Here is a 26705-nt window from a genome sequence, read left to right as displayed (position 1 = left end):
GCGGAGAGCCCTTTGGACTTCGCTCTGGGGAGGAAGAGTAGCGAGAGGTGGGGGTTGTCCTTCTCGCTGTGCAGGCCCCGCGTGCCCGGGGCTCCCCCAGGCTGGCGGGGCGCCCCACAGTTAGGCTTTCGTCCAGCTGCCTGGACTCTGGCCCTGGACTCTGCACTCTCGGGCCCAGGAGGCGCCAGCCGAGCAGGCCGCAGCCTCCCGAGGGCCCCCCCGGGAATCGCGGCCCCCGCTGCAGGTGGACGGCCCCGGCCCTGCCCATGGACACGAAACCCACGATGGTTTTAAGCTAAAGCCATGTGGCGCGCTCTGACTGATGACCTTGGAAAAGCCGGAGATGTTTCTGTAGATATTACTTTGTTTTCTAGCTTCTGTGGGGGCGCACCCAGTCCCACACCCGGAGGGAGCAGGGGTGGGGTGGGGGTGGGGTGCTTGCTGGCTGACTCAGTCTCGCAGGCACGTGGGACCGGCCCGGCCTCTCCTGACGGCGAGGGAGAGGCAGGCAGGGCGCCTGTGTCGGTGTGCCAGCTGGTCACCTGCCCAGGGCGCGCCCGGGAGGGGCCCTGCCCTTTCCACTGCCCAGGTGCTCCCCAGGCCCGGGGAGGCCCGACTGCACGGCACCTGCTGGGACCTTCCGGAAGGGAGCCGCCTGCTTGGCAGGGCAGTGGCTTCTGAGCGCGGAGCGAGGCAGAGCGGGTTTACGGGAACAGCCGCAGTGCGCCCCACGGAGACGAAGCCGGCGGCGCTGTGACCGCGTGGTGTGGAGACAGTGCTCAGCCTCGGAGGAGCTTGGGCTGTCTGTCCACCTGGGCGGCTTCTGCTTTCCACCTGGCACACGGTTACGTCCTCGAAAAGACAAGCCCGACCCCAGGTATTGTGGGTGCTCCTTGGATGGAGGAGGACTTCAGAGGCAGGCAGGGGAGACCCCATCGCCGTGCCCCCAGGCACAGCCAAGCCTAACCCAACACCAGCCCAGCCTGTGGCCCGGCTCCCGAAGGCGTCCTTCCCGGGGCGGGGGGGTACGCGGGGACAGCCTCACCCACCCTCTTCGCTCTAAGGGGGCCTCAGCCTCCCTCCACCCTGGGCAGGCTCTGCATCGCCTTCTTGTCCCCCAGGGTGCTCAGCAAAAAGAACTCCTTCTTTGCCAGGGAGCTGGGGGTGGGGGCTGAGGGGTCCCTGGGAGGGAGCCCTGTGAGGGGCTTAGAGGCCGGACGTGATAAACTCACCAGGATGAGCATCTCATTTTATTAGGATGAAATTTTGTGATTCAGTTGTAACCAAAGACAAGTAACGTGAAATTAAGTGTGCTAACCGTTGGCCAGCGTGTGGTCTGCATGGGGCCTTGGTCACACTATCAGGAGGCCAGTGTCCCAAACTCTCCATCTGGCACCACCGAAACTCTGTGAAACCCGCGACTCAAAACCTGTCAGTGCCCCCAGCTCCCCGCCCCCTGGCATCTCCCGGAGTCCGACTCTGTAGGAACCTCAAGTAATAGGAATCACAGCCTACTTGCTTGTCTGTCTCTGGCTTGTCCCCTTAGGATACGGTCTTCCAAGGTCATCTGTGTTGTAGCGAGCTTCAGAATGTGTCTCCTTTGGGGCTGGAGAATATTCCAGAATATGTACTTACCACATTTTGCTTTTCCATCCAGGGACGGGTGCTTGGGTCACTCCCACCTTTGGGCTGTTGTGAATAAGGCTGCTGTGGACAGAGGGGGGTACCTTTTCAGGTCTCTCAGTCCTTTGGGGTATGGACAGAGACATGTTATGGTGCTTTGCCTTATTGCACCAAACAGATGCATTTTTTTTTATGTAAATGTTAGGTTTACAAGAAACTGCATTTTTTTTTTAATGTAAATGTTAGGTTTACAAGAAAGTCTCTTGGCACCATTTTTCCAGCACTTTGGGTCTCTGTATCACATCTTGGTAATTCTCACAATATTTTAAAATTTTCCAGTATTATTGTATTTGTCCGGGTGCTCTGTGATCCACGATCTTTCATGTTGCTATTGTAATTATTTTGGGGCATCGCGAACCATGTCCATGAAAAGACAGTGGACTTCGTTGAACTATTTTGTGAGTTCTGAGTGCCCTGCAGACCACGGTTCCCTCTCTCTCTCTCTCTCTCCCCCCCCTTGGGTGTCCCCATTCCCTGAGACAAAACAGGGCTGAAATGAGGCCACTTAATAACCCCACAATGCCCCGTGCGTTTGCAAGTGAAGGGAAGAGCCGCAGGTCTCTCAATTTTAATCAAAACCTACAAATGACCGAGCTCAGTGTGGAGGGCACGTTGAAAGCCAAGACAGGCTGAAAGCAAGATCTCCTGTGACGACCAAGCTGCGAACACAAAGGAGCAGCTCTCGAAGGAAATTCAAAGTGTTATTCCAGTGAACACACAAATGATAAGAACGGCCAACAGCCTTTATTGCTGATACGGAGGAAGTCTTCAAGGTCTGGAAAGAGGATCAAAGCGGCCACAACATTCCCTGAAGCCAAAGCCCGATCCCGAGCGAGGCCCCGACTCTTCAATTCTCTGAAGGCTGAGAGGTGGGGAAGCCGCCCGAGAAGAGTCTGAAGCTCGCAGAGGTTGATCTGTGAAGTGTAAGGGACGAAGCGGAGTCCGTAGCAGAGAAGGGTAAAGTGGAGCAGCAGGGGCTGATGGAGAAGCCGCAGCAAGTCATCCGGAGGGTCTGGCTCGGAGAATTCATGAAGGTTTCCAGTGTGGACGAACAGCCTTGTGTGGGGCCCTGATGCCATCCAGGACCTCCTAGCGGGGGAGAGGTCGGCGCCTGGCTTCCAAGGACAGCTGGCTCTCTCGCGAGGGGCTATTGCAGCTGGTAACATGAGGCCGAAGCCGATGCTCACCTGCCATCCTGAAAATCGTAAGGTTCTGAAAATTTGTGCAAAGTCTATGCTGCATGATAAGGTTCTGAAGATTTGTGCAAAGTCCACTCTGCCTGTTTTCCGTAAATAAAACAACAAGGCCTGATACATCAGTTTATGACATGTTTTTTTTTTTTTTTAAGATTTTATTTATTTATTCATAGAGACAGAGAGAGAGAGGCAGAGACACAGGCAGAGGGAGAAGCAGGCACCATACAGAGAGCCTGATGTGGGACTCGATCTCGGGACTCTCGGATCACGCCCTGGGCTGCAAGCGGCGCTAAACCGCTGCGCCACCAGGGCTGCCCAGTTTATGACATGTTTTATGAGATATTTTAACCCCACTACTGAGACCCCCTGCAGAAAAAAAAAGATTTCTTTCAAAATAGGACTGCTCGCCGTCAGCGTACCTGCCAAGGGCTCTGGTGGAGATGGACAATGAGATCAATGTCGTTTTCATGCCTGTGACACAACATCCATTCCACATCCCATGGATCGAGTTGTCGTCTTGACTTTCAAGTCTTCCTATTATTATTATTTTTAATAATAAATTTATTTTTTATTGGTGTTCAATTTACCAACATACAGAATAACACCCAGTGCTCATCTCGTCAAGTGCCCCCCTCAGTGCCCGTCACCCAGTCACCCCCACCCCCTGCCCACCTCCCCTTCCACCACCCCTAGTTCGTTTCCCAGAGTTAGCAGTCTTTACGTTCTGTCTCCCTTTCTGATATTTCCCACACATTTCTTCTCCCTTCCCTTATATTCCCTTTCGCTATTATTTATATTCCCCAAATGAATGAGAACATATAATGTTTGTCCTTCTCCGACTGGCTTACTTCACTCAGCATCATACCCTCCAGTTCCATCCACGTTGAAGCAAATGGGTATTTGTCATTTCTAATGGCTGAGGAATATCCCACTGTATACATACAAGTCTTATTATTTAAGAAATACATTTCCTAAAGCTCTAGCTGCCCTAGACGACGATTCCCCTGATGCATCTGGGCAAAGTCCATTGCAAACGCTCTGGAAAGGATTCGCCGCTCTAGATACCGTTGGGGACTCTCGTGATTCACGGGAAGGTGTCAAACTGTCCACGCGAGCAGGAGTTGGGAGGAAGCTGATGCCAGCCATCATGGATGACTTTGAGGGGTTCAAGACTGTCCCGGAGGACGGAACCGGAGGTGTCACAGAAATAGCAAGACGAGCACAACTAGCAGTCGAGCCTAAAGGTGGGATTGGTTTGCTGCATCTCCGGATCAAACTTTGATGGATGGAGGTTGCTTCTTACGGATGAGCGGAGGCGGTGGTCTCATGAGATGGAAACTACTCCTGGTGAGACTCTGTGAAGATTGTTGAAGTGACAGCAGAGGATTCAGAACATTACAGAAACGTCGCCGATAAAGCGGTGGTGATGGAGTTGGGGAGCATTCGTTCCAACTTTGAAAGGAGTTCTGTGGGCGAAATGCTATCAGACAGCATCACCTGCTACGGAGAGAACATTCACGAAAGGAAGAGCCAATCCACGTAGCAAAGCTCATTGTTGTCTTAGTGTAAGAAATGGCCGTGGCCGCGCTGTCCTCAGCCACCAGCACCCTGAGCCAGCAGCGAGGTGGACCCTCCACCGGTGAAAACATTATGACTGTCTGAGACCTCAGATGACGCCTTTTTTAGCAGTAAAATATTTTTTTAAGATTTTATTTTATTTATTGAGAGAAAGAGACAGCAGCACCCATGAGCAGGAGAGAGGCAGAGGACAAGAGAGAGTCCCAGGCGGGCTGCACACTGAATGTCGAGCCTGATGGGGAGATCAATCTCGTGACCCTAAAACTGTGATCTGAGCTGAAATCAAGCCAGATGCTTAACCGACGGAGCCACCAAGGGGCCCTGCAGTAAAGTATTTCATTTTTTAATTTTTTAATTTTTTTTTTAGTAAAGTATTTTTAAATTAAGGTTTGCACATTGTACTTTTAGGCGTGATGCTCTTGCATACTTAACACCACAGTTCGGTGTAAATGTGATTTTCATATGCACTGGGAAACCAAAAAAACCCCTCATTTGACTGGTTTTATTGTGACAGCGGCTGTGCTGCGGCGTTCTGGAAACAAACCTGTACTCTGACCAAGGTGTTCCTGGACTCAAAAGAGGAATTTTGGTCTCTCTAGTTTTAATTTTTTTTTTTTTTTTTGTAGGGGGAGCCTCCATACCAGTTCCCATAGTGGCTGCCCTACTTTGCATTCCCACCAGCAGAACCCAAGGGTCCCAACTTCTCCACATCTTTGCCAACATTTCCGATTTTTTTTTCTTGCGTAGCGACTGCCCTAATGCTAATCATAATGTAATAGTGGTAGTTTGGGGCTCATCATCTGTGAGTTAGTGTACTAGAATAGTGTCCTACGGCCCAGCCCCTGATGCCACCAGTGGAGCTGAGACCCAGAAAGAAGAGACCCACGCACAGAGGCTGAGGTCCTGCTGGCTTGCCTGGGACGTGGAGGGTGAGGTCCGAGGCTAAGAGCAGGCCAGGCTCAGGCCAAGTGGTGAGCACCATGCATCCGCTCAGCCCTCACCCCCTCCCCGCTGCAGACGTGCGCCCCCCAGGTGCAGGGGATCCCACTGGAGGGCATGTTGGCGGCTGGGGCTGCAGCCGTGCAGGCTCCAGGTGGGGACCTCGGTAGCTTTCGGGGAGTAGTTATCCTCAGTCCGTGCAGGTGCTCCCTCCCTTGCCTGCACTTGGCTCCACTTGGTCACAGCCCTCCCAGAGCCAGGCCACCGAAAGCCACCTGGTCATCGCCTCCCAGAGCACGTCCTCTGTTTCCAGCCTTGCACTGGAGTCAGAGGCTAAGGACCCCAAACATTGCGGGGCCCTCCTCCTCCTCTCGGGGACCCACCAGGCTTCCTGCCACACACCCTCCCCACAGGCTGCCTCCCCTCTCATCCGGGCCGTTCATCCCCAGAACTGTGCTCAGCGGTCCGGCCGCCTCCAGCAGGGCTCCCCCCACCCCCGACCCTGGGTCCCACAGATCATCCGGGATCCCCAACTGGCTCTGGATCATGTAGCTCCTCGGCCCCGCTTCCCAATCAGACCCTATCTCCTACAGGAGCCGGGCCTCTCTTTCGAACAAAACAGACACGAAAACCACCTTCTGGTTCCTTCCCACTTTCTCAGCGACCTTGATGCAGATAATCCACAAATATTTGTGGGACGCTGTTATTCGGAACCACCTGAGCACGGTGCACCGAGGATCCAGCGAGACCCGGGAGGTGCAGAGCATCCGCGGCGCTCGGTGCACCGAGCAGATTCGGCCCACGAGGCCATCCTTTGCTTCATCTCTTCCCCAGCGCTTCCTGCCTCCCTTCTTGTCTTTCCCTCATGTCTCCAAATTCCGGCCTGTTGAAGGCACGCTGCACGGATGCCTTCAGGATCATTCCTGCCTCGAGAGCTGCTAAGTCGGCTCTGTCCCTGCAGGCTCGGCCCTGTGTGCCTTGCACCTTGGCCGGCACCACCATCAGGGGGGTCTGTAAATGCCTATAGATGTGCCGGGAGGTGTCTAAATATTGAGGGCTTAAACAGTCCTGATAAAGCATCTGCTGTCGGGGCGCCGGGTGCTCAGTCGGCGAAGCCTTCAGCTCAGGTCATGGTCTCAGGGTCCTGGGATCGAGTCCCGCGTCGGGCTCCCCGCTCAGTGGGGACTCTGCTTCTCCCCCTGCCTCATGCATGCTCTCTCTCTCTCTCTCTCTCTCTCTCTCAAATAAATAAATCTTTTAAAAATTCAAGCATCTGCTGTCTTCCAGAGATGTTACATGCAATCCAAGAAACGAGGCACCAGGATTGGCGTGTGGGGAAGGCAGGTCGACAGCGGGGGGCGGGTGGTGTGTCCAGTGTCTCGGCCAGCGGGGAGCAGCTTTCTTCCCCTGGGGCCTGTACGCTCAGGGTCACGCACACGGCCTCTGACCTGGGGCCTCGACTCCATCTACACCTCGGGCACCGTGCTGGGTGTGGGCAAAGTGGCTCGTGTGCGCGCCTCAAAATATGCAGATATTGTTCCGTGAAAAATGAAAATGCGAAGTCACAGATTCATCGATGTCTACATTTACAATCTGTCCGTTGCTTCCAGCAAATGATACAGAACTTGCGACTAAGACCACGTGCTGTCGTGATGGTAAGGGGGCTCCATCCTGGGGAAGCGGCGCGATCCATTATCCTCCCCAGCCCTCGGGTGACACGGAGCCCCCTGGTCCGTGTTGGGACTTGGGCATGTGGTAGGCTTCCCGCAGGCTTCCTCAGGGCAGCGGGGGGACCACCGGCCCCAGCCGTGTGTCCTTAGGCCGGGGCACCCAGAGGTTTCTGGGAAGATGTGGTTTGGAGCTGAGCAGAGCCTTCAAGGCAGGTGTGCCGGGGCAGAGGCAAGGGGGTGTGCTGTGGCTTTTCCAGGAGCTGGGATCATAAGACCCACTGCCAGGCGAGTGGGAAAGAGCGAGGGGGGCCAGAATTGAGGGCCAGGGAGGAGCCCCGGCTTTCGGGCTCCGCCGGGGAGCCTGGATGCAGCTGCAGCCCCAGGGGGGCGGGTGTGCGATGGCATCGGGTCTCGGAGTCCAAGTGGAAGCACACACCCGGCGTGTGCTCTGAAGCAGTTCAGGGCCTCTCTGGATCCTTTTGCTCTTCCCCAGTGTTTTCAACGTGGGCTGACTTCAGTGTGTACGTAACACGCTCAAACTCGCACGTGCACACATCCCACCGTGCTGGACGGGAAGCGTCCCCGGATCCCTGCGGCCTGCGGGGCTGCAGGTCTTGCACGGGGCTGGGGTCAGCGTGCAGCACGCGGGGTCAGCTCTGAGAAGACGCACAGCCCCCGGGGCGGGCGCTCGGCCTCTGGGTGTGGGATCCGGGAGTCCCAGGAGGCCGGAGGGCCCATGGGCAGGGGCCGGCGGCTAGGAGGACCTTGCATGCGTGCAGGCAACAGCGGCTGGGGACGTCCGTGGGGGAGAAGCCGGGGGACCTAGGGGTCTCTTCTGTCTCTCTCTGCCACTATTCCCATCGCGGCGCCAGCCGAGAGACTAAAAAACGCATCAGGAGCTGCTTCCTTTTTGACTCAGAAGGAGTTCGGGAAGGCTTTATTAGTGCCGGAGAGCAACAGAGCGCTCCCTGGGCAGATGGACTTGTTTCCCCAGGATGGAAATTTTTTGTTTTGTTTTCCGCCATGAAAGCACTTTTGGGAGGAAACATGAATAGCAGGTGGCTTTGCTCAGAGCCCAAGCACCCAGCCCTAGGCCCGAGGCGCACTAATGAAGGACTCTGTGACCGGCCTTTGCGCCTCTCGACTTTCCTGTCTGTAAAATGGGGGGACATCTGCTCTTCCTAACGGGCTGCAGAGGGCAGCGCCCGAGACCGTCCGGGTTGATGCTAGCTCCCCGCGCGCCTCACCCGTGAAGGGGGGACAAGGCTGGTACCTCCCCGGAGCGTCATCGGGAGGGCGGATGAACCGATGAGACCCGGCCCTTCCACACGCTCAGTATGTGACGGCTACTTCACTTTTGTCATTCCTGTAAGTTGAAAGGAAGAAAGTATGTCAAGTGATAAAAAAAATTATGACCCAGATGTAAGGTTTTTACCAAGAAGGAAAGGGAATTAGTTTATGTCTCCCTGTCACCATAGAGGAGGAGACCGGAAGGTCACCCTGAATCCTGGCCTTAACCAGTGACATGAATGGCAGTGGCCTGTGCTCGGCTCTGAATCCCCTTTGCTGTCCCCCGTCCCCCCGCCCCCCCCCCCCGCCAAGTTTAAGCAACCTCTTTCGATTTACAAGTAATGTATATATAAGTGATTTTATAGAAAAAGTAGGAAATGCAGAAGAGTGAAAATATCAAAATGTCATACACATAACCCGGAGATATTTTAGTGCGTCTTTCTAGGCTGTTGATGACCTATCGCTATAATGCATAGTTCTCTTAAAAATGAAATTTTGTAAAAAACTCTGTTTTCCTAAGGGAAAAAAAAAAAAAAAAACCTGTAGCCACTATTTGGGCAGATTACAAGCCGTTAGAGCGTATTTTCCGAGCACCAGTATAACATTGTCTTTAAAGCACCGTATTTTATTGAAATTGTCTCTTGTTGACCTGTGGCTCGATTACTTTGTTTGCCGTTGGAAATGATGTGGGACGGAGCGCCTTTGAGCCTCCCACGGGCCCTCTTGGGGGATTATTTCTTAGGACCACTTTCTAGGTGTGGAATTTCCACGCCTGATACGTTGGGCCCAAGCGTCCCCAAGAAGATCGTGCTGCGGGAGCATTTAAGCTCCTTAGCGCTTTGTGGATGAGCAGGAGAAGGCAGGGCGAGGCGGGCGGAGCGGCCCCCGGGACCAGGCACGTCTGCTTCCCATCCTCGTCCGACACCGAAGACCATGGGCCTTCAGGGAAGCCACCAATCTCTGGGACACGCTATTTTCTCAGCCGCCAGATATTTTGAGGGTTGAATGAGGTGACCTTCCTAAGGTTATTATTAGCATCAGCCCCGGTGCTGGGCGAATGCTGGCTCCTAGAAAATACCTGGGGAAACGTAAAGTGAGGCCCTCAGGTGCACATAATGTCTCTGCGTGCATCTCTACACACACGTAGACGTAGATGGCCCCGTGTATGGAACCAGCTACACGTATCAAGGAGGTCGTCCGCCTTCCTGAATAATCTAGCAGAGACGAGAATCCCTCAAAATGTTCATGTTGATCGCAGCGGGTGACTCGGTGTCACGTGTGCACACGTTGGCAGAGTGGACGGAGAGGCCCAAGCGTAGTGAGGAATAAGGTGACGACACGCTCACCCGTGTCCCTCGCGCCCTGGTCTGTGGGCGGGTGTTGGTTGGGTGGACTCCTGGGCTAATTGAGGACGTCCTCAGGCCATCCTAACGTGTCCCGGCGTCACGGGGCGGCGTTCCGGGCCCTCGGCTGGGCACGTCACGGATCCGGAGCGGGGCCAGGGGTGGAAGCCAGAGTGAGGCCGCCCACGGGTGGAGGCCCCTTTGTTAGTATCGAAGGATCCCGATATAACGATTTTAAAAAGGTCACATCCCTCGGGAGGCTTTTCCGAGGAGGGAGAAATACTCGTAAGGATGCTCTGGCGTGAGGGAAGGTCCCGCGAAGCCGCCGATGCTCACGGCGATTGTGTTCAGGGCACGCTCGCACGCCGTCGCCTCATGCGCTCCTTCTATGCTGTTTAAGGAGGAAGATGAAGGCTCGGGCTCCCCCGCCTCCTGGAAGGCCCGCGACGCCCAACGCGCACAGCGGACCGAAGCCGCGCCGGGACGCTTCCCCCGGGCCCCCGCCGCACCTGCTGCATATGAAGGAGAACCTGCGGAACAGCGCGGTGGCCGTCACCGTGGTTCTGCCCAGCGGCCTGGAGAAGAAGAGCGTGGTCAATGGCAGGTAAGGGTCGGTGCGCCTCGGGGCCGGGTCCCCGCCATCCAGGCCCGGGGCCGAGGAGACCTGGGACGCGGACCCTGCTGGGTTGCACTCGCTCCCATATCCGGTGGGACGTGGGGCCCGGGGTACAGATCTGGGCCTAGATGACAAGCCGAAGTGGCTCACCTGAAATGCCCTAGCATATATGCTAAGTGCCCCTCTGCATCCCTGGGCAGCACGGGCTGCCCGGCTCCGTCCTGGCGCAGGGGGTGCTCGGAGGAGGGCATCACAGGCCCGTGGGCATCTCCACGCAGGTGGCCAGCCCCCAGAGCCTGTGCCAGCACCCTGGGTGTCGAAGTTAGACAGTGGGGCAGCCTCCCGAGTTGACCCCTCCAGTGCCCACTGACAGGCTGGCCCGTAGAGGTGGAAATACAACCAGCGGTCGATTTTCCAAATGCATGTTTACACTGATGACCAAACCCCGACCCAACCAGCTTCCAGCCCCGAAATGTCCACCCGAGTCCTTTCTTAGATCTGACCTGCCTGGGAATGTGCCTGCGGTCAAGGTCACGGGCCCCTTCTTCTCGCACGCCAGCCACTGCAGGCACACCTGAAACATCGGCAAAGCCTCCTGCAATCATAGTATTAAGAATTTTATTACCAAAAGAATTCCTGATTTTTTTTTCTCCAAATGCATCATGTTGTTTGATCGATTTGGGGCTACGACCCTTGTTCCTGATAGCTCAGTGTATAAGAGCATGTTTTCACAAAGTCACAGGGAGCAAAGGATTAAATCTCAGTGTTCGTACAGTTTTTACGATAAGAGTATGATGGAGCGATCAACCGTGGCGTAAAGACATATTTGTCTAATTCTGAGGCAGGAGGGAATAGGCGTCGCGTTTCTCAGAAAATGAGAACAGAGAATGATCGGACATATCTCAATCTTAAAAAGCAGTTTGCTCAAATATTTTTTTTTAAAAATGGATAATGGTGGAGATCACATCACCATGGGTGTTTTTATTCTGGTGGATGTGCCGACAGAGCGATGGAAAACTTTATAAAATATCAGTATTTGGGGCAGCTCGAGTGGCCCAGTGGTTTAGTGTTGCCTTCGGCCCAGGGTGTGATCCCGGAGACCCGGGTTCGAGTCCTGTGTCGGGTTCCCTGCAGGGAGCCTGCTTCTCCCTCTGCCTGTGTCTGTGCCTCTCTCTCTCTCTCTCTCTCTCTCTCTGTGCTTCTCATGAAAAAAATAAATAAAATATTTTAAAAATAAATAAATAAATAGAGAGAAAGAAAGAAGAAAGAGAAAGAAATAATAAAAAATAAATAAAATATCAGTATTTGGGTTCTTGATGAAATCTCACACTCTTCAGCTGTTTATGCTTTAGAATGAAAATCCTGGGTGGCATCTTAATGTGCAAATCGGTGCATACCTCTTAAAAATTATTCCACGGGATATTTGAACAGTGACCGGAGGAAGCTTGCTGCAGGCCTCCCCACTGAGCAGGGAGCCCGATGCAGGGCTCAGTCCCAGTACCCCGAGATCATGACCTGAGCTGAAGGCAGATGCCTAACCGACTGAGCCACCTGGGTGCCCCCAACCCAATTTTAAGTTACACTAAAAAAAATACTACTTTATCGAGGTATGATTAACATATAGAAACTCCACGTTTACTGCGTCCTCCTCGATGAGTCTGTCGATAGGCGAACACCCATGAGACCCCTGCCACTCTCAGCCTAGTTACATATTTCTTAGGAAATTGGCCTTGTGGGTCCTTGTCTCCAATACTCTCATCCGTGAGTCCCATTCTGCACACGCACGCAGAGAGATGGAACGCCTGCCTGACAAGCACGAATATTATTTTGAGGACCATTTTCAAACTTCAGTTCATTCTTCAATTTTATATTCAAAAAAATTTTTTCTTTCCCCTTGCAGAGTAGAAACTACCATTTTGTAGCACGGCGGTGGCGCCGTGAGAACACGTGCAGCCTTAAAGGTTGAGTGTTAAAGTACCTCCCTCTTTTCCAGCAGTAGGTTGCAATCCCTTCTCTCAGGCTTCCTGCAGGATTAAGGGAGTTGGAGCAGCAGCCTGTGGGCTTCCTTAACTGGGTCCTTGGCATCATGACTGGCGCTGATTCAGCAGCTGCTCGCTTGGGGACGTGGTTTTAGGTGTCATCCTCTTTAATAATACCACAGCGGGTCGAGGTCCAGTTCCTGGCCCCTGCTTAAAATAGATCTACTAACTTAATCAATGTGCTTTTCCTCTTCTGCTCTGTTAGAGAGCATGCCTACCTTCCTGTGGGACCAGCAAGCACTTCCTAACGTATAATTGGCCCCTTCACCGGGCTTTTTCCTGACACGAAAGATTCTCCTAGAGAAATCATTAGTGATTGCAGTCTGGGTTGCATTCTGCATGTGACTGATTTGTTTTTTTCTTTTTTTAAAGCTTCCTTTGGATTTAGAAATTTAGATAAAAGTCCCAGTCTGTTCTTGTAGAGATTATGACATGAGAATCTGTGTTCTGGGCCATTCTTTTTTTTTTTTTTTTTTTTAAGATTCATTTATCTTAGCCACAGAGAGAGAGAGCAGGGGGGGAGGGACAGAGGGAGAGAATCTCAAGCAGACTCCACGCTGAGCCCAACTCAGAGCTCGATCTCACAACCCTGGGATCATGACCTGAACCGAAATCAAGAGTCAGGCACTCAACCAACTGAGCCACCCAGGCACTCCCATGTTCCAGGCCATTCTAAGGGAAACGCTCCGGGGTATATTTAGGGATGGCGTTCCCCGCACTGCATATGGATGGCGGAAGGAGGCCACCAGCTCCATCACTTTTATTGGGGCACAGTTAAAAAAAGAAGATCCTTTGGAAGCCCAGGTGGCTCAGTGGTTGAGCATCCGCCTTTGGCTCGGGGCGCGATCCTGGAGTACCAGGATCAAGTCCCACATTGGGCTTCCTGCAGGGAGCCTGCTTCTCCCTCTGCCTATGTCTCTGCCTCTCTCTCTGTGCCTCTCATCAATGAATAAATAAAATCTTAAAAAGAGAGAGAGAGAGAGAGAAGATTCTTGAGGGATGTTTGGGTGGCTCAGCAGTTAAACATCTGCCTTTGGCTCAAGGTGTGATCCTGGAGTCCTGGGCTTGAGTCCTGCATCAGGCTTCCTGCATGGAGCCTGCTTCTCCCTCTGCTTGTGTTTCTGCTTCTCTCTGTGTGTGTCTCATGAAAAAATAAATAAAATCTTTTTTTTTTTTTAAAGAAGATTCTTGAGAAGACAATGCCCGTAGGCAAAAGAGTACACTGACGTAGGTACGCTTCATAACCTGCGTCAGCCTCTAGAGAGTTGGAGCTGCATTGATGTAAACAGCAGCCAGGTCCACGTTGGTACACGTGCCCAAGGGGCCGGGGCAGGAAAAGGCAAACATCTCCTTTGCAGAATCCAGGAAATCTCCCTCTGTGTTCATCCCTGTGATTCTTCCTCTAGAAGCCGTCAGACCCTCTTCACCGTGGATGTGCTTAGAGCTGTGCAAGAGTTTTTAGGTCTTGGAGCTTATCAAACAGCCCAGGCTCACAACATGGGTATTGGGTCTGCGTGTTCCTTCTGGATGGAGCACATCTGCTCCAGGACAGAGAGGAGGGAGGCTGGGAGCACCCGTCAGCTCTGGGTGTCCTGCATCCACCCTGCCCCTCGAGGCATTGGTAGGGCCTCTTGCTCCTGATGCCCAGAGCTGAAGGGGGAGCTTGCTCTTCTCTGGTGCCCAGTGAGTTAAGGAGGTTCTGGGGAGACGGCCGGGTGAAGACAGTTCTTGAAATAACTGGCTAACAGGTTGCTTTGGTTTAGTTTGATTTACATTTTTTTTTGAAGAATATCTTTTTTTAGAAGACTTCAGGTTTTTTTAGAGCAGTCTTAGTTTCCTAGCAAAAGTAAGAGGAAAGTACAGAAATTTCCCACATACCTCCTGCCCCCGGATCAACATCCCCCAGGAGAGTGGGGTGCTCTTTGTGATCAGTAAACCTACACGGACATGTCCTCATCCAGACTCCATCGTCAGCATGAGACTCCACGCCCAGTGTAGTATGAGCTGTGGGTTTGCACGCGTATCCACTGCACTGTACCTTATGGAGTGCTTTCACCGCCCTGAAATCTGCCCAGAAAAAATTCCTGGGACACGAAGCCTGCGGGGGTCACAGTGGCCAGACGTGAATGGTTAGACCATCTTTCCAATCAGCCGGGAGACCATGTTTGATCTTCCAGGCCCTGGTGCACTGTTCCTAGGGACCACCTCTCTGAAATGCTTCTGCCCTATGAAGGCTGCATTTTCCTGCTTGTTTGTGTGAGACCCAAGAGCAGCTGAACGATGACAGTGTCAGAATCATTGATCCTCAGACACCAGGTTCTACCTGATTTTCTTCCCGAGCATCTTTGCTGGGGGGAGGAGGTAAGGTGGTGATGGGGCTGACCGGAGGTCATGAACTGCGCACTACTCCCGTGACAAGGTGTATTCGTTGCTAAACCCGCTATTTAATGGCGCACAGTGAGTGCCGTTACTGGTCGGGTTTTGGTGTGATCCCAGTCATAGAGCGGGGAACTCTCACTTTGTGGGATCCTGATATATTAAAAGAGAGAGAGAAAGAGAGAAAGAAAATAATCATTTATTCATTGAGCGAAATGCATACGGAATACCTGACATTTCTGAAGAAACGGGGAGGAAGACATCCCAGTGAGCAGAAGGAAATAAAACTCATTTGCAAGATTTGCACCAATTTGTGCAAGAAATGGGGAATTCAGTACTGCTGGAACCTGGACTGAGGAGGGGAGATGCAGGAGCCTGGACGGGGTAGCGGCTGTGTGCTCATGAGTCTCCTGTGGGCCGTCGTGAGCCCCCGAGTCTCCATCAAACAAGAGTATGCAGGCCAGTGGGCACACAAGGCTCCATCCTAGCAGCAGGCAAGTCATAAGGAAACCAACGCATCAGAACATTGACTTTCCTCACGTGTAGGGCACACTGGCCTCCTCAAAACAGCGTCCAGGGGCACCGGGGTGGCTCAGTCGGTTAAGTGTCTGACTCAGGTCGTGATCCCAGGGTCATGAGATGGAGCCCCAAGAGAGTGCATTGATTCACAGGCCAAGACGGAAGCACACAGTGAAGGCCCACTTGTGGAAGACCTGGGCTCAGACTCCAAAGATACGGGTCAAAGAGTGTGAGGCCAGACTGAGAGAGAGAGCACAGGCCACCAAGGTGAGAACCTAACCAGCAGGCTCCTCGTGTTGAATCCACCTGTCCACACTCGTCCAGGGAACAGCTCGTGGAATCACATGTGACCACAAAAACCGTCAGGCTCCCAGCCTCTGCACGTGTCACTCTAGGTCAAGACACTCTGACTGGCATATTGAAAGGCTGAATTCCTTAGAGACGGCACGTCTCTCCAGTTGGCAACCCCCCCGCTCTCCCTGGTGCCACACACGGAGGCCTCTTGCAGACTGTGGGGGCTGTGTGGCCCCAAGAGGCATTTGGGGTCTGTGAGGGGGAGCCATCGTCCTGATGACTTGGCTTCTGACTTGCACGAGGTGAAGGCATCCCTCCCTGGCCGCGTTGCTGCTCTTGCGGCCCTCGGGGCTTCTTGCTGGGCCCAGGACCCTGGCTTCCCCAAGACCAGACTCTCGTCAGGGACCCTAGTCTCCAGCCTGGAGGCCAGCCTCTGACCCATGGACTTCTCTGGCTGTGGCTTCTTCTGCCTCCTGGCCTCCCTGTCGTCCTGCTGGATGTGCTGTCCGTGTGTTCCTTGGTACCTGACCTCATCCATGGGGACGGGTCTCCCATGGGCCCGCTTACATCTTGCCGTATCCTGCCTCTCCGATGCCACACAAAGCTGCTAGGCCGCGCGTTCTCGGCTTTGGCCTTACTCACGGCTCAGGGCCACCTGCTGTCCTTGGTTCCACGTAAGAAACTAAGCTGCATTCGACCAGTTTAGTCGAACTAAGTGCACGTTAAATGTGTTCGTTTAAACATCGTGTCCAGAGGTAGCTGCCTGAAAAAAAAAAAAAAAAAAGATTTATTTATTCCAGAGAGAGGGAAAGAGAGGGTGAGGGAGGAGCAAGCAGACGGAGAAGCAGACTCTGCACTGAGCAGGGAGCCCAATGCGGGGCTGGATCCCACGATCCCAGGTCATGACCTGAGCCAAAACCGAGAGTCAGATGCTTGTTGTTTTTTTTTTAAGATTTTTTATTTATTTATTCATGAGAGACCCAGAGAGAATGAGAGGCAGAGACCCAGGCAGAGGGAGAAGCAGGCTCCATGCAGGGAGCCCGATGCGGGACTCGGTCCTGGGTCTCCAGGATCACTCCCCAGGCTGAAGGTGGTGCTAAACCACTGAGCCACCCAGGCGCCCCCAGAAGTAGCTATCTCGATGTAACTTGTAAACTCAGCATTGAGGGGACCTTCTATCCAATTGGGGCATTTGTCCTAAATGCTCATTTCATGAGTTACTAGGAGTAAAGTAGTTTTCAAAGTGTGGGCCCCGACCAACCGTGGCTGCATCCCTGGGAACTTGGTAGAAATGCAGACCCGCAGACCAGTCCTAGAGGCTCAGAAACCCTGAGGGGAGGCCCAGCTCTCTTACTTTTAACCTGCCCGGACTTGCGGATTACGAGTTAAACTTCGGTGTCCCCTGAGGCCCCGTGGGTGTGCTTTGGGTTCTTAGCACTGATGATCTAGTTGACTTTATTAAAAAAAAAAAAAAAAATTATTTGAGAGAGAGCATGAGTTGTGGGGAGGGGAGAGGGAGAAGCAGGCTCCCCGCTGGGCAGGGAGCCCAACACGGGACTCGACCCCAGGACCCCAAGCTCATGACTGAGCTGAAGGCAGGTGCCTCACCGGCCGAGTCCCCTAGGCGCCCCTGCAGCCCCTGTTCTCAATACACCGGATTCTTCTTTCGGCATTCTGCGGGCGGCCGGTTGCCTTATTTTCCTTCTCCGGCAGACTGGGGAAAGCTGACTAAGCGGCGTCTCAAGGACGCTAGCTCCTGAGAGTCTTGGGCCACCGTGGTGCTTGCTGAGAGCCGAGCGCAGTCCAGCCACATGCAGGGATGCTCTGCTCCAGCCACAGAAGGCACCTCCACGCAGGAACCCAACGTAGAAAAGACGTGAACAAATGGACTCTTGCGTTTTGCAAAGCACATCACACGTACCACACGCCCGGCCCCGGGCTCGCGGCCTTACAAGCGTTCATTCATCTAAGTCTCTAACAGGTGCCCGCCTTCCGCACGCCTTCACCGGTGGGGAAACTGAGGCTCAGGGAGGCAGGTCTGAGAATGGGTGAGAGGCAGTGCCAGGACTCCTGCCCAGGCAGCTCTCTGCCGCGGAAGGATGTGCAACCTCCCGGAGCGGGCGTGGGGTGGGCAAAGCTGCCGGCCGGCGCGGGGCACCTGCGTGCGGGGCAGCGGCCGGGTGTGGAGGGCCAGGCTCCAGAGGCGTCGAGAATGCGTGTGAGTACGCAGGCCGCCTCTTCCAGGCTCAGGAAAGTTCTATCCTGTGGCAGCGGCATAGGGCCCAGCTGAGGCCCCGCGGGGGCGAGTGACACCGGTCAGGGAAGCCCAGGGCTGCAGACCCGCAACGGAAGGCCACGGGGACGGGGCAGAGCATCCCCGCCCGTCGGCAGGGGGGCGGTCGCTGCCGTTGTGCTCTGGCTCCCCCCGCCCCCGCCCCATCTTTCTGGGTAAATTTTTGCAGGGGCATCAAAGCAGCTTTGGAGGGATTGCATACTCTTGGGAGTTGGGCACCTTAAATGCCAGCAGGGGCGGGTTAACCGGTGGGGTGGGAAATGGCAGAGAGGCCCCCCACTCCCGCCTGCACCTCATTTTATGCGGACATGATCCTAAGAAGCGTGTGGCCGAGAAGTGGTAAATCAGGTAGCGTCTGGACTGGGCCTGGGAAGGGTCACGCACACTGGAGGCCCTGCGGGCAGTGGCGCGAGGTGAGCTCAAGCAGTGGGTCGGGTCCCGCTGGGGCTGGTGCGCGTCCCGCTTCCTAAGCGCAGCCCGCGTCTGGGCCTATCGGGGCGCCGCGTCCCCCCGGGAGTCACAGAGACGGAGCCCCGAGGAAGGAGGACGACGCGGCTCTCGGAACCTGAGCTCCCCTCCGATGCCCTGCGGGAGCCCCTCATCCTGTCCCGCGTTCTTGCCGCTGGAAGGACAGTCCGTGGCCCCGGCCCGGGTGCTTGGCAACGGCCTCGGCGATCCTCGCACGGGCACGCACGGTGGCCAGGCTTCAGGATCGTGCTCGGACAGTGTTTTATTTTGTTTCTGTTTTTTTGTTTTTTTTTTTAATTTTTTTTGCCTTTACCTCCCCCAACTTTATTTATTTATTTTTTAAGATGTTATTTATTTATTCACGAGAGACACAGAGAGAGGCAGAGACACAGGCAGAGGGAGAAGCAGGCTCCATGCAGGGAGCCTGACGTGGGACTCGATCCCGGGCCCCCGGGATCACACCCTGAGCCGAAGGCAGGTGCTCGACCTCTGAGCCCCCCAGACGTCCCGCCCCCGAATTTAGTAGTTAAGTGTGAGGAGACAACCCTCCCGCACACAGAATCTTCTGCTTGGGAACTCTTGCTTCATCCGCCTGCCCCCTGCCCCCCAAATGTTTTGTTGAGAAGCTGCTTCCCCAGGGTGACCCGGGTGACCCAGCGGTTGAGCACCTGCCTTCAGCCCGGGGCGTGATCCTGGAGACTCGGGGTCGAGTCCCACATCGGGCTCCCCGCATGGGAGGAGCGGGACAGGAAAGGAGCCCCCAACAGACTGAGGTCCGAGCCTGCCCCTTTCCCTGGAGACCCCACGTCCCAGACCTGGTTGCTGGGACGCCGTGTGAGCCCGGTTAGAAGCCTGTTTCCTGTACCGAGGCCTCTCGGCGCAGCCGCATCATGTCGCGGAGCATTTTGGCTGCATTGCATTAAGCCAGTTGTCGGAGTAAAGATGGTCTTAGCGCCGGAGCCCAAGGAATCAGTGTCAGGATGAGGAGCCAGCGTGGCTGGAGCACTTACGAGGCTGTGCTCGGCCTCGGCCCCACCAAGTACCCCCTCGGAGTCCAGGGACCCAGAGGAGGGCGCAGCAACCTTGTGCCAATCCGAGCAGGACTGATTAATCTTCTGTTGAGGCAGTTGGACAAGGAGTAGGGCACCTGGGGGAGCTGCTCTGGCCGGGGCCTTGCCCGGGGTTCTCCTGCCTGGAGCCGGGGCCCCCAGCAGCTCACGGCCCTCAGGGTGGGCGGCGGGTGCCTGGGCCGCCATCTGTGTGTCGCAGCCCCTGGTCTGCACACCCGGGCCCCCAGGTGCCTGCAAAAGCGTGATTGTGGCCTGAATTAATTGCCATGTCACTTCCTGATTAAGAACTAGATCCCGGGAAAGACCTGTGCCTTCTTCACAGGCGGCGTGATGCTCCACTGCCGGGGAGATTTAGGGGCAGGGGGACCAGCTTTAGGTATGAAAACCGTCTGCCAGGTGGATGTAAATGTGGCAAAGGAAATTCTTTGGGGTAATCTGGATTGTTACTCCCCTCCCTTCGTGAGTGATTCCCTGTGATGGGGACATTATGACCATCTTTGACATTCAAACAAGGTCATTTTCTTAGGGATTTTTTTTTTTTGTCTTTAAAAAGACATGATTCTTTTTAGCTATCACCTACAGCTTAAAATTTTCAGTTTTGGGGCGCTCCGTTGGTTGAGTAACCGACTTGTGGTTTCAGCTCAGGTCATGACTTCGGAGTCAGGAGACCCAGCCCCCCCCTCCGCCCCCGCGTTGGGCTCCGCACTTAGCGCCGAGTCTCCTTAGGACTCTCTCTCCCTCTCCTCCTCCCCCTAAAATAAGTCAATACAATCTTTTTTTAAATGTTCATTTTTTAAGGCACATTATACTTCTGGATCACAGAATATTCAGTGGTTAGCAGTATTGCTCTTGCTAATTAGCCTCTAGGATTCGAGTCCACGCATCCATGGACTTAACTGCAAATAGAACCCTCTTACAGCTGCTCTTTGGGTTGTGGTTTACCAGCGTTGGAGATGTGAGGATGGCGCTGCCCAGTCGGGCACCAGAATTCACGAGCTGTGGTTGCCCGTCCTATGCATGACCAATCTGCTCTCACCTACTGGTGTGTGGGTTTGACCCTTACTCAGCTGGACGGGAGGCAGGGTGCAAACTTGCCTAATCGGTGTGCTGTGTTCCCCTTTTCCAGCCATGCCATGATGGACCTACTGGTTGAACTTTGCCTTCAGAACCACCTGAATCCATCCCACCACGCCCTCGAGATCCGTTCTTCGGAAACCCAACAGCCTCTGAGTTTTAAGCCAAATACTTTAGTTGGGACCCTGAACGTTCACACTGTATTCCTCAAAGAGAAAGTTCCTGAAGAGAAGGTGAAGCCCGGCCCACCTAAGGCCCCTGAGGTCAGTGAGGCAGTGGAGGCAGGGGGAAGGGGTCCCCTCTGTTACCTGAGGGCCCATGACTTGAATAATACTCGTCATGGTAACTGAGCTCCTTTGTTTATTATAGAAGAAGGATCAGTCTAGAGCAGAGCTAGCCGCTGGAACGCCCTGCGCAGGTGGAAATGGGCTATAATTCTGTACTTTCCACAGTGGTCACTCCTGGACACATGTGGCTGCTAAGCAGGTGCAAGGCAGCTCGTGTGATTGAGAAACGGAGCCTTTCGTTGTATTTAATCTTTGATCAATTTAAATTTAACCACAAGGGAATCCCTGGGTGGCTCAGCGGTTTAGCGCCTGCCTTCAGCCCGGGGCGTGACCCTGGAGTCCTGGGATCGAGTCCCACGTCAGGCTCCCTACATAGAGTCTGCTTCTCTCTCTGCCTGTGTCTCTGCCTCTCACTCTCTGTGTCTTTCATGAATAAATAAATAAAATCTTAAATAAATAAATAAATAAATAAATAAATAAATAAATAAATAAATAAATTTAACCACAAGTACCCAGCCGCTGCCTTGTTGAGCTAGTCATAAAGATTCTCCTTTTCCATCCTGGAGGCCTTCCTGGCCCAGGAAGCCGAGGGGAAAAAAATGGGGGGAGATTTGAACTTCTTCCGAAAGAGATGGGAAAACCAGAAGCTTTCGCTTTTGGAGACACAGAGGTCAGAAATGTTTACTCCTGCACTTGGAGAGTATCTTACACGCAGATTTATTTCAGGCTTTCGCTTATTGATCACGGGGAAGTCCGGCTGCTTACGGCACTTCTTCATAAAGCTTTGCTTTGGGTCTTTTAGCTCCATTTAAAAGGTATTCGATTCTTGGAAATAGGTGCTAAATTTTTCTGCTTCTAAAAAATGGAGATTTGGCCAACAGTCCATCTTTTATAAATATTAGGTTTGGGGGCTTGGTAAATTGTAATTGGTGGGATCCGTACCCTGGAAAGGGACATGGACCCACCTAAGTCAGGTTTTATCCAACTCAACACTTACTGTGGCCACTTTCCAGCATTTTCAGACAATGTCACATCAGTAAAGGCCAACGACAAGCTGACTGCGTGAAACTTTGGTATATTTAATTCTTTTTTGATGGCCAGTTTATCAGTAGATGTTTAGAATCAGCTTTAGTCACACTGATTTTTTTCTTCTGATTATGATGTCTGTCTTTATTAGACGTATATGTCCGTTGTGTATCAGTTATCCTTTTCTGGTTTAAATATGTGTGCAGAATCTATAAAAATATATGTTTGCACAGACACATATACACATTATATATATTTACATAGATATTAATATATTTACATGGGTCTTTTGGCTACTTAAATAAAAATGTGATATCTTGGTTTTTCTTAGGCTTTTATTTTTTTTAAAGATTTTATCTATTTATTCATGAGACACACAGAGAGAGGCAGAGACACAGGCAGAGGGAGAAGCAGGCTCCATGCGGGGAGCCCGATGCAGGACTTGATCCCAGGACCCCAGGGTCACGCCCTGAGCTGAAGGCGGATGCTCAATCCCTGAGCCACCCAGGGGCCCCGAGGGCTTTTCTTTAAATTGAATTGTTCATGACACTTTGAAACGATTTTCCTTTACAAAATACATGTAAGCGCCTCGTGTTTGGGTGTGTTTGGGATCCTTGAAAGACAGCGTAGGTGTTAGATCATAAATCCAGATCCCTCACAGTGCTCGTTCCCTAGTGAGAGATCCTAAGGTGAGTTTATCACTGCAGGTATTCCCTGTTCGCTTTTCAGCCCGTCGCTTCCCCCGTGCCCCCCCCCCCCCCCCGCCTAGCTGGGGACAAAGGGCTGGGGCTGCTTGCCTTAGTCAGCCCCAGCACACAGGCAGAGGGTGGAAGCCGCGTGACAACACACACTTAACGGAGCTCCTTCGTCCGGGGTGTTCTTCCAGAAATCTGTGCGCTTGGTAGTGAATTACCTACGAACGCAAAAGGCCGTTGTGCGTGTGAGCCCCGAGGTGCCGCTCCAGAACATTCTCCCAGTCATCTGTGCAAAGTGCGAAGTCAGCCCGGAGCACGTGGTCCTCCTCAGGGACAACATTGCTGGGGAGGAGCTGGAGCTTTCCAAGTCTCTCAATGAGCTGGGGATAAAGGAACTCTACGCCTGGGACAATAAACGAGGTGAGGCCATCTGACGTCTCTAACACCTGCCAGGTAAGGGCATGTGTGGGAAGCACACGCCCACCGCCCCTGAGCACCCCAGGTGCCAGGTGGAGACCTGCACCTGAATGTTCAGGCGACCCCAATTTTCTCCAAAGCACAGCTGAAGTCACAGAAAATAAATTGGGTCTGTTCCTGTTCCCCTCAATTATAACTATGCCCCTTCCCACCGCCCTCATCCTGAGCATGGCCTGAGCATGGCCTGAGCATGACCCCATCTCCTGTGAGCTCCCTCGAGGTAAATAAAAAGTAGTTCTCTAACAGAACCACTCAGAAGGCACACGTGAACCATCTCCTCTTGCATTTTATTCCATTACCAGTAAATGCCCCCAAGTCTCAAACATCGCTCATCATCAAAACCGGTGGCAAAGGGGGCACCTGGGTCACTTGGTCAGTGAAGCAACTGAGTTCTCTCTCTGTCTCAAATAAATAAAACCTTTTTTTTTTTTTAAGATTTTATGTATTTATTCATGAGAGAGGCAGAGTCACAGGCAGAGGGAGAAGCAGGCTCCACGCAGGGAGCCCGATGTGGGACTCGATCCCGGGACCCCAGGGTCACACCCTGAGCCAAAGGCAGACGCTCAACTGCTGAGCCACCCAGGTGCCCCAATAAGATCTTTATTTAAAACAAAACAAAACAAAAACCCCATGGCAAAACACACTTTGCAGTTTTTCTAAAACTGCTCGAAATTCGAGTTCGTGATGTGGTGAGTCCCTGAACCCAGCCCGCGATGCCACCTGGAGCTTCCTCACCATCACTGCCAGAGACATCTCACTCTTTGTGTGAGTTTGGTACTTGACCCGAGGGCCCAGAACCACCGGGCAGGGGTCGGTGTTGGCACAGAGGCGGATGCGCGTGTGAGCAGAGTTCCCTGATTAACACCCAGGGCGGACTGTATGCCAGCAGCTGTGAAGCCAAAATAAATAAATGAGTGAGTGAATGAAAAAAAAAAATGACTGTTCCTTGACCTTAGCATTATTAAAATGAACTTCATAAAAGGGTCTTATGTTCATGAGGTTCATTCGGTATCTTTAGCCTTTTATTTATTCCAAAAATACTGAGTAAATTGGGTTGTGGAAATATATCCCATTCTTTCATGTTTTCCTACAGTTTGTTTCAGATTCTTCCAAGAAAATCTGTTTTCCTGATTACCGGTTTTATTGCAAAATCAATGATCATAATGGAACCTCTTCTCCTCCCTCAAATCTTCTAGATGCTTTGGACCCCAGGTCTCATTTGACATTCCAGAAAGGGTTTTATCTCAATCACGTAGAAAATGCATAGACCATCTATTCCTTAAAAAAAAAAAAAAAATAGTGCTCTGACATTTGAGAGCAGGGCGTCTTGTGCTTTCTGCAGCATCTTTTTAAAACCCAGACGAGATTATTCCCAGCATCTGCTACACGGGCCTGGATATACTGGGTACGTCTATCTGGTTATATCAGCCCTATTTAAATTTGGTTTCTGTGCCTCTTTGGAAACACAGCTTTCATTTGGCAAGATAAAAAAAGAAAAGAAAAACTGTCCCACACAAGTATGCGGAGAAGTCTTACACAAACAGCTATTTCTGTTCTAGGTCGATAATCAGCTACATCTTGGAAGGTAGATGTAGAACCTATTATTACCTGGAGAGAGACCTAGAAAACTGGCCGCCCCGTGAAGGAGGGGATCCCAGCAAGCTCACACTGGTCCAGGACACGGAGCGAGGTGTTCAAGGGCGGGCACCTCTGTAGGCCTACGGCTCCCGCTTCCTGTCCCCATGCAGAGTCGGATTTGGAAGTCCTTCACTTGGGGGCATAGCTGTACCCAAGCCCTGAGTGCCCTTCTTCACTGCCTTGGGCGTCTTCTGAGGGCCCCTCCCCTCTGGGACCCCAGCATCTTCCCTGGAAAATAAAGGAGCAGCAGCCAGCTTGGTGGGTGAGCTGCTCCAGCCCGTGGCCAGCCCCCCTTTCCTCGGGATCATACTGTGCCATGTGCCGTGCTGGCTGCAAAGTATTTGATCATCATCCCTGCCAAAGGCCTTTAGCCAAATGCCTGTATCCCTACCGGCAGTCCAGCATTTGAGAAGAAAGGAGAACATTCCAGAAGATGCCTGTAGGGAGCCCTCCCCTTGGGTCCCCTCCCAGCCAGCAGCTGCTCCGGTGGACAGGGGCCATGGGGGCCATGGCCGGGGGAGGCATGTTGCTAGGCAGGGGCTGGCCTCCTCTGGAATTCCTGGCCGCGGCAGCTTGAAATGACACAAGTCTCTGCTGCCACCTGCTTCCTCCGGAGGGCTTAGCAGCCTGGCAGCTGGCAGCTGGAGATCCCGGGCCTGCTTGGCTCCTGGCCTGTCCTGCAGGGACACAGACAACCGCCTTCCTTGCAAGGCTCCTGGGGGGGCCGCGGCCATGGCCAGGTGCTGCTGCAGGTGGGGAGCTGGGTCTCACTGTCTCGTTACCTGCTTCTTCCAGTTCTTCTGACCAAAACTCAGTCGGAGCCTTCCCTGAGCTGTCAAGGTACAGTGAGCCGGGTCCCACCCGGCCGGGCTTTGCATGGCTCTGACTAGGACAGTGCATGGAAGTGCCACTGGTGTGCCTTGCACCACGTCGGGGGCGTCTTATTGGCTGACATGAGGCTTTGGCTTGGTTTCTCGGCTCCCGGGTTGCCTGAGAGGAGAATGTCCCTTGCGTGTGGATTTGCAGTGTGGTTCCAATTGCTGGGAAATGAAGGAGGGTGTTGTAGAAAAGGAGCCCTTTGGGAGCACAGGACTTCAGGGCGGGGCCAAAGGGGCACATGCAGAGTACACGCGGTCTTCCTTTCTACCTGTGCTCACCTGTGCTCACCTGCCCTCGAGGTCCATTCCGTGTGCTGCAGAATCGGGGGCCGCACCGATTGTGAAACGTAATCTTCTCTGTCGCAGACGAGTATGCCCATGATCAGTCCCGCTTTTGTATTTACTCCGACAGTATACCCTTTACATACATACATATGTGTGGTTACGTGTACACGTGCACATATGTGTGATATATACACTTACACATATATTGGAATTTATGGGAACTTTTTGGACTAAACACACACACAGCCTCCAAAAAGTTCATTAAAATCCCAGTGAGTATTTGTCTTTCACATAAAAAAGTTTCAAGAAACAGAACTGGGCACCGGCCTGGAACAGGAGACTGTGCATGTTGCATCTGACCGAGGTCCTCGTTGCTTACGGACCCCGTCATACCATCTGCTGCCAACAGAATGGCTGTCTTTTTTTAATATATATATATATATAAGATTTTATTTATTTATTCTTGAGAGAGAGAGGCAGAGACACAGGCAGAGGGAGAAGCAGGCTCCATGAAGGGAGCCCGACGTGGGACTCAATCTCGAGTCTCCAGGATCGCGCCCTGGGCCAAAGGCAGGCGCCAAACCTCTGAGCCACCGGGGCTGCCCCAGAACGGCTGTCTTTTAAGAAGCACCATGAGTGGCATTTGTTAGGAGCAGAAAAGTCATATATATGAAGCCTTCTTCAGTTTGGATCGGTTTGATGTGGGGCAAGGAGCGGACGGAGAACAGCAGAGTCTGCCAAAGACCCCAATGTACCCGGGCTCAGGCTGGTCCCAGAGCTCAGCAGCTTGCCGTGGGGAGGAAGCCCACGTTGCACACTTGGAAAATGCAGGCCCGAGTCTGCTCCAGTGCTTCCTTGCTTGTGACCACGCTCGGGCCCCTGACCGGCTCTGACCTTCCACTGGCTCATCTGGAAAAGTGCACAGTTCGGATTAGCTGGTCTCCGGGGCCCCTGCCCCCCGTCCTGTGCCC

At 53.2% G+C, this 26705-nt stretch overlaps 1 protein-coding gene across 1 annotated transcript in view; it reads left to right on the top strand.

The window, feature by feature from the left end:
• LOC112661527 (protein cordon-bleu-like) overlaps nucleotides 1-26705 on the top strand; it is a 143872-nt gene that overhangs the window by 36710 nt on the left and 80457 nt on the right. The window contains exons 2-4 of the mRNA XM_035701358.2: nucleotides 10100-10303; nucleotides 20501-20711; nucleotides 22648-22876. Coding sequence (XP_035557251.1) covers nucleotides 10100-10303; nucleotides 20501-20711; nucleotides 22648-22876 — 644 coding nt within the window. The remainder of the gene's footprint in view (nucleotides 1-10099; nucleotides 10304-20500; nucleotides 20712-22647; nucleotides 22877-26705) is intronic.

Source organism: Canis lupus, chromosome 18 (genome assembly GCF_003254725.2).
Source record: "Canis lupus dingo isolate Sandy chromosome 18, ASM325472v2, whole genome shotgun sequence".
Classification (NCBI taxonomy): Eukaryota; Metazoa; Chordata; class Mammalia; order Carnivora; family Canidae; genus Canis; species Canis lupus.
This window is presented reverse-complemented; position numbering and strand designations above follow the sequence as displayed.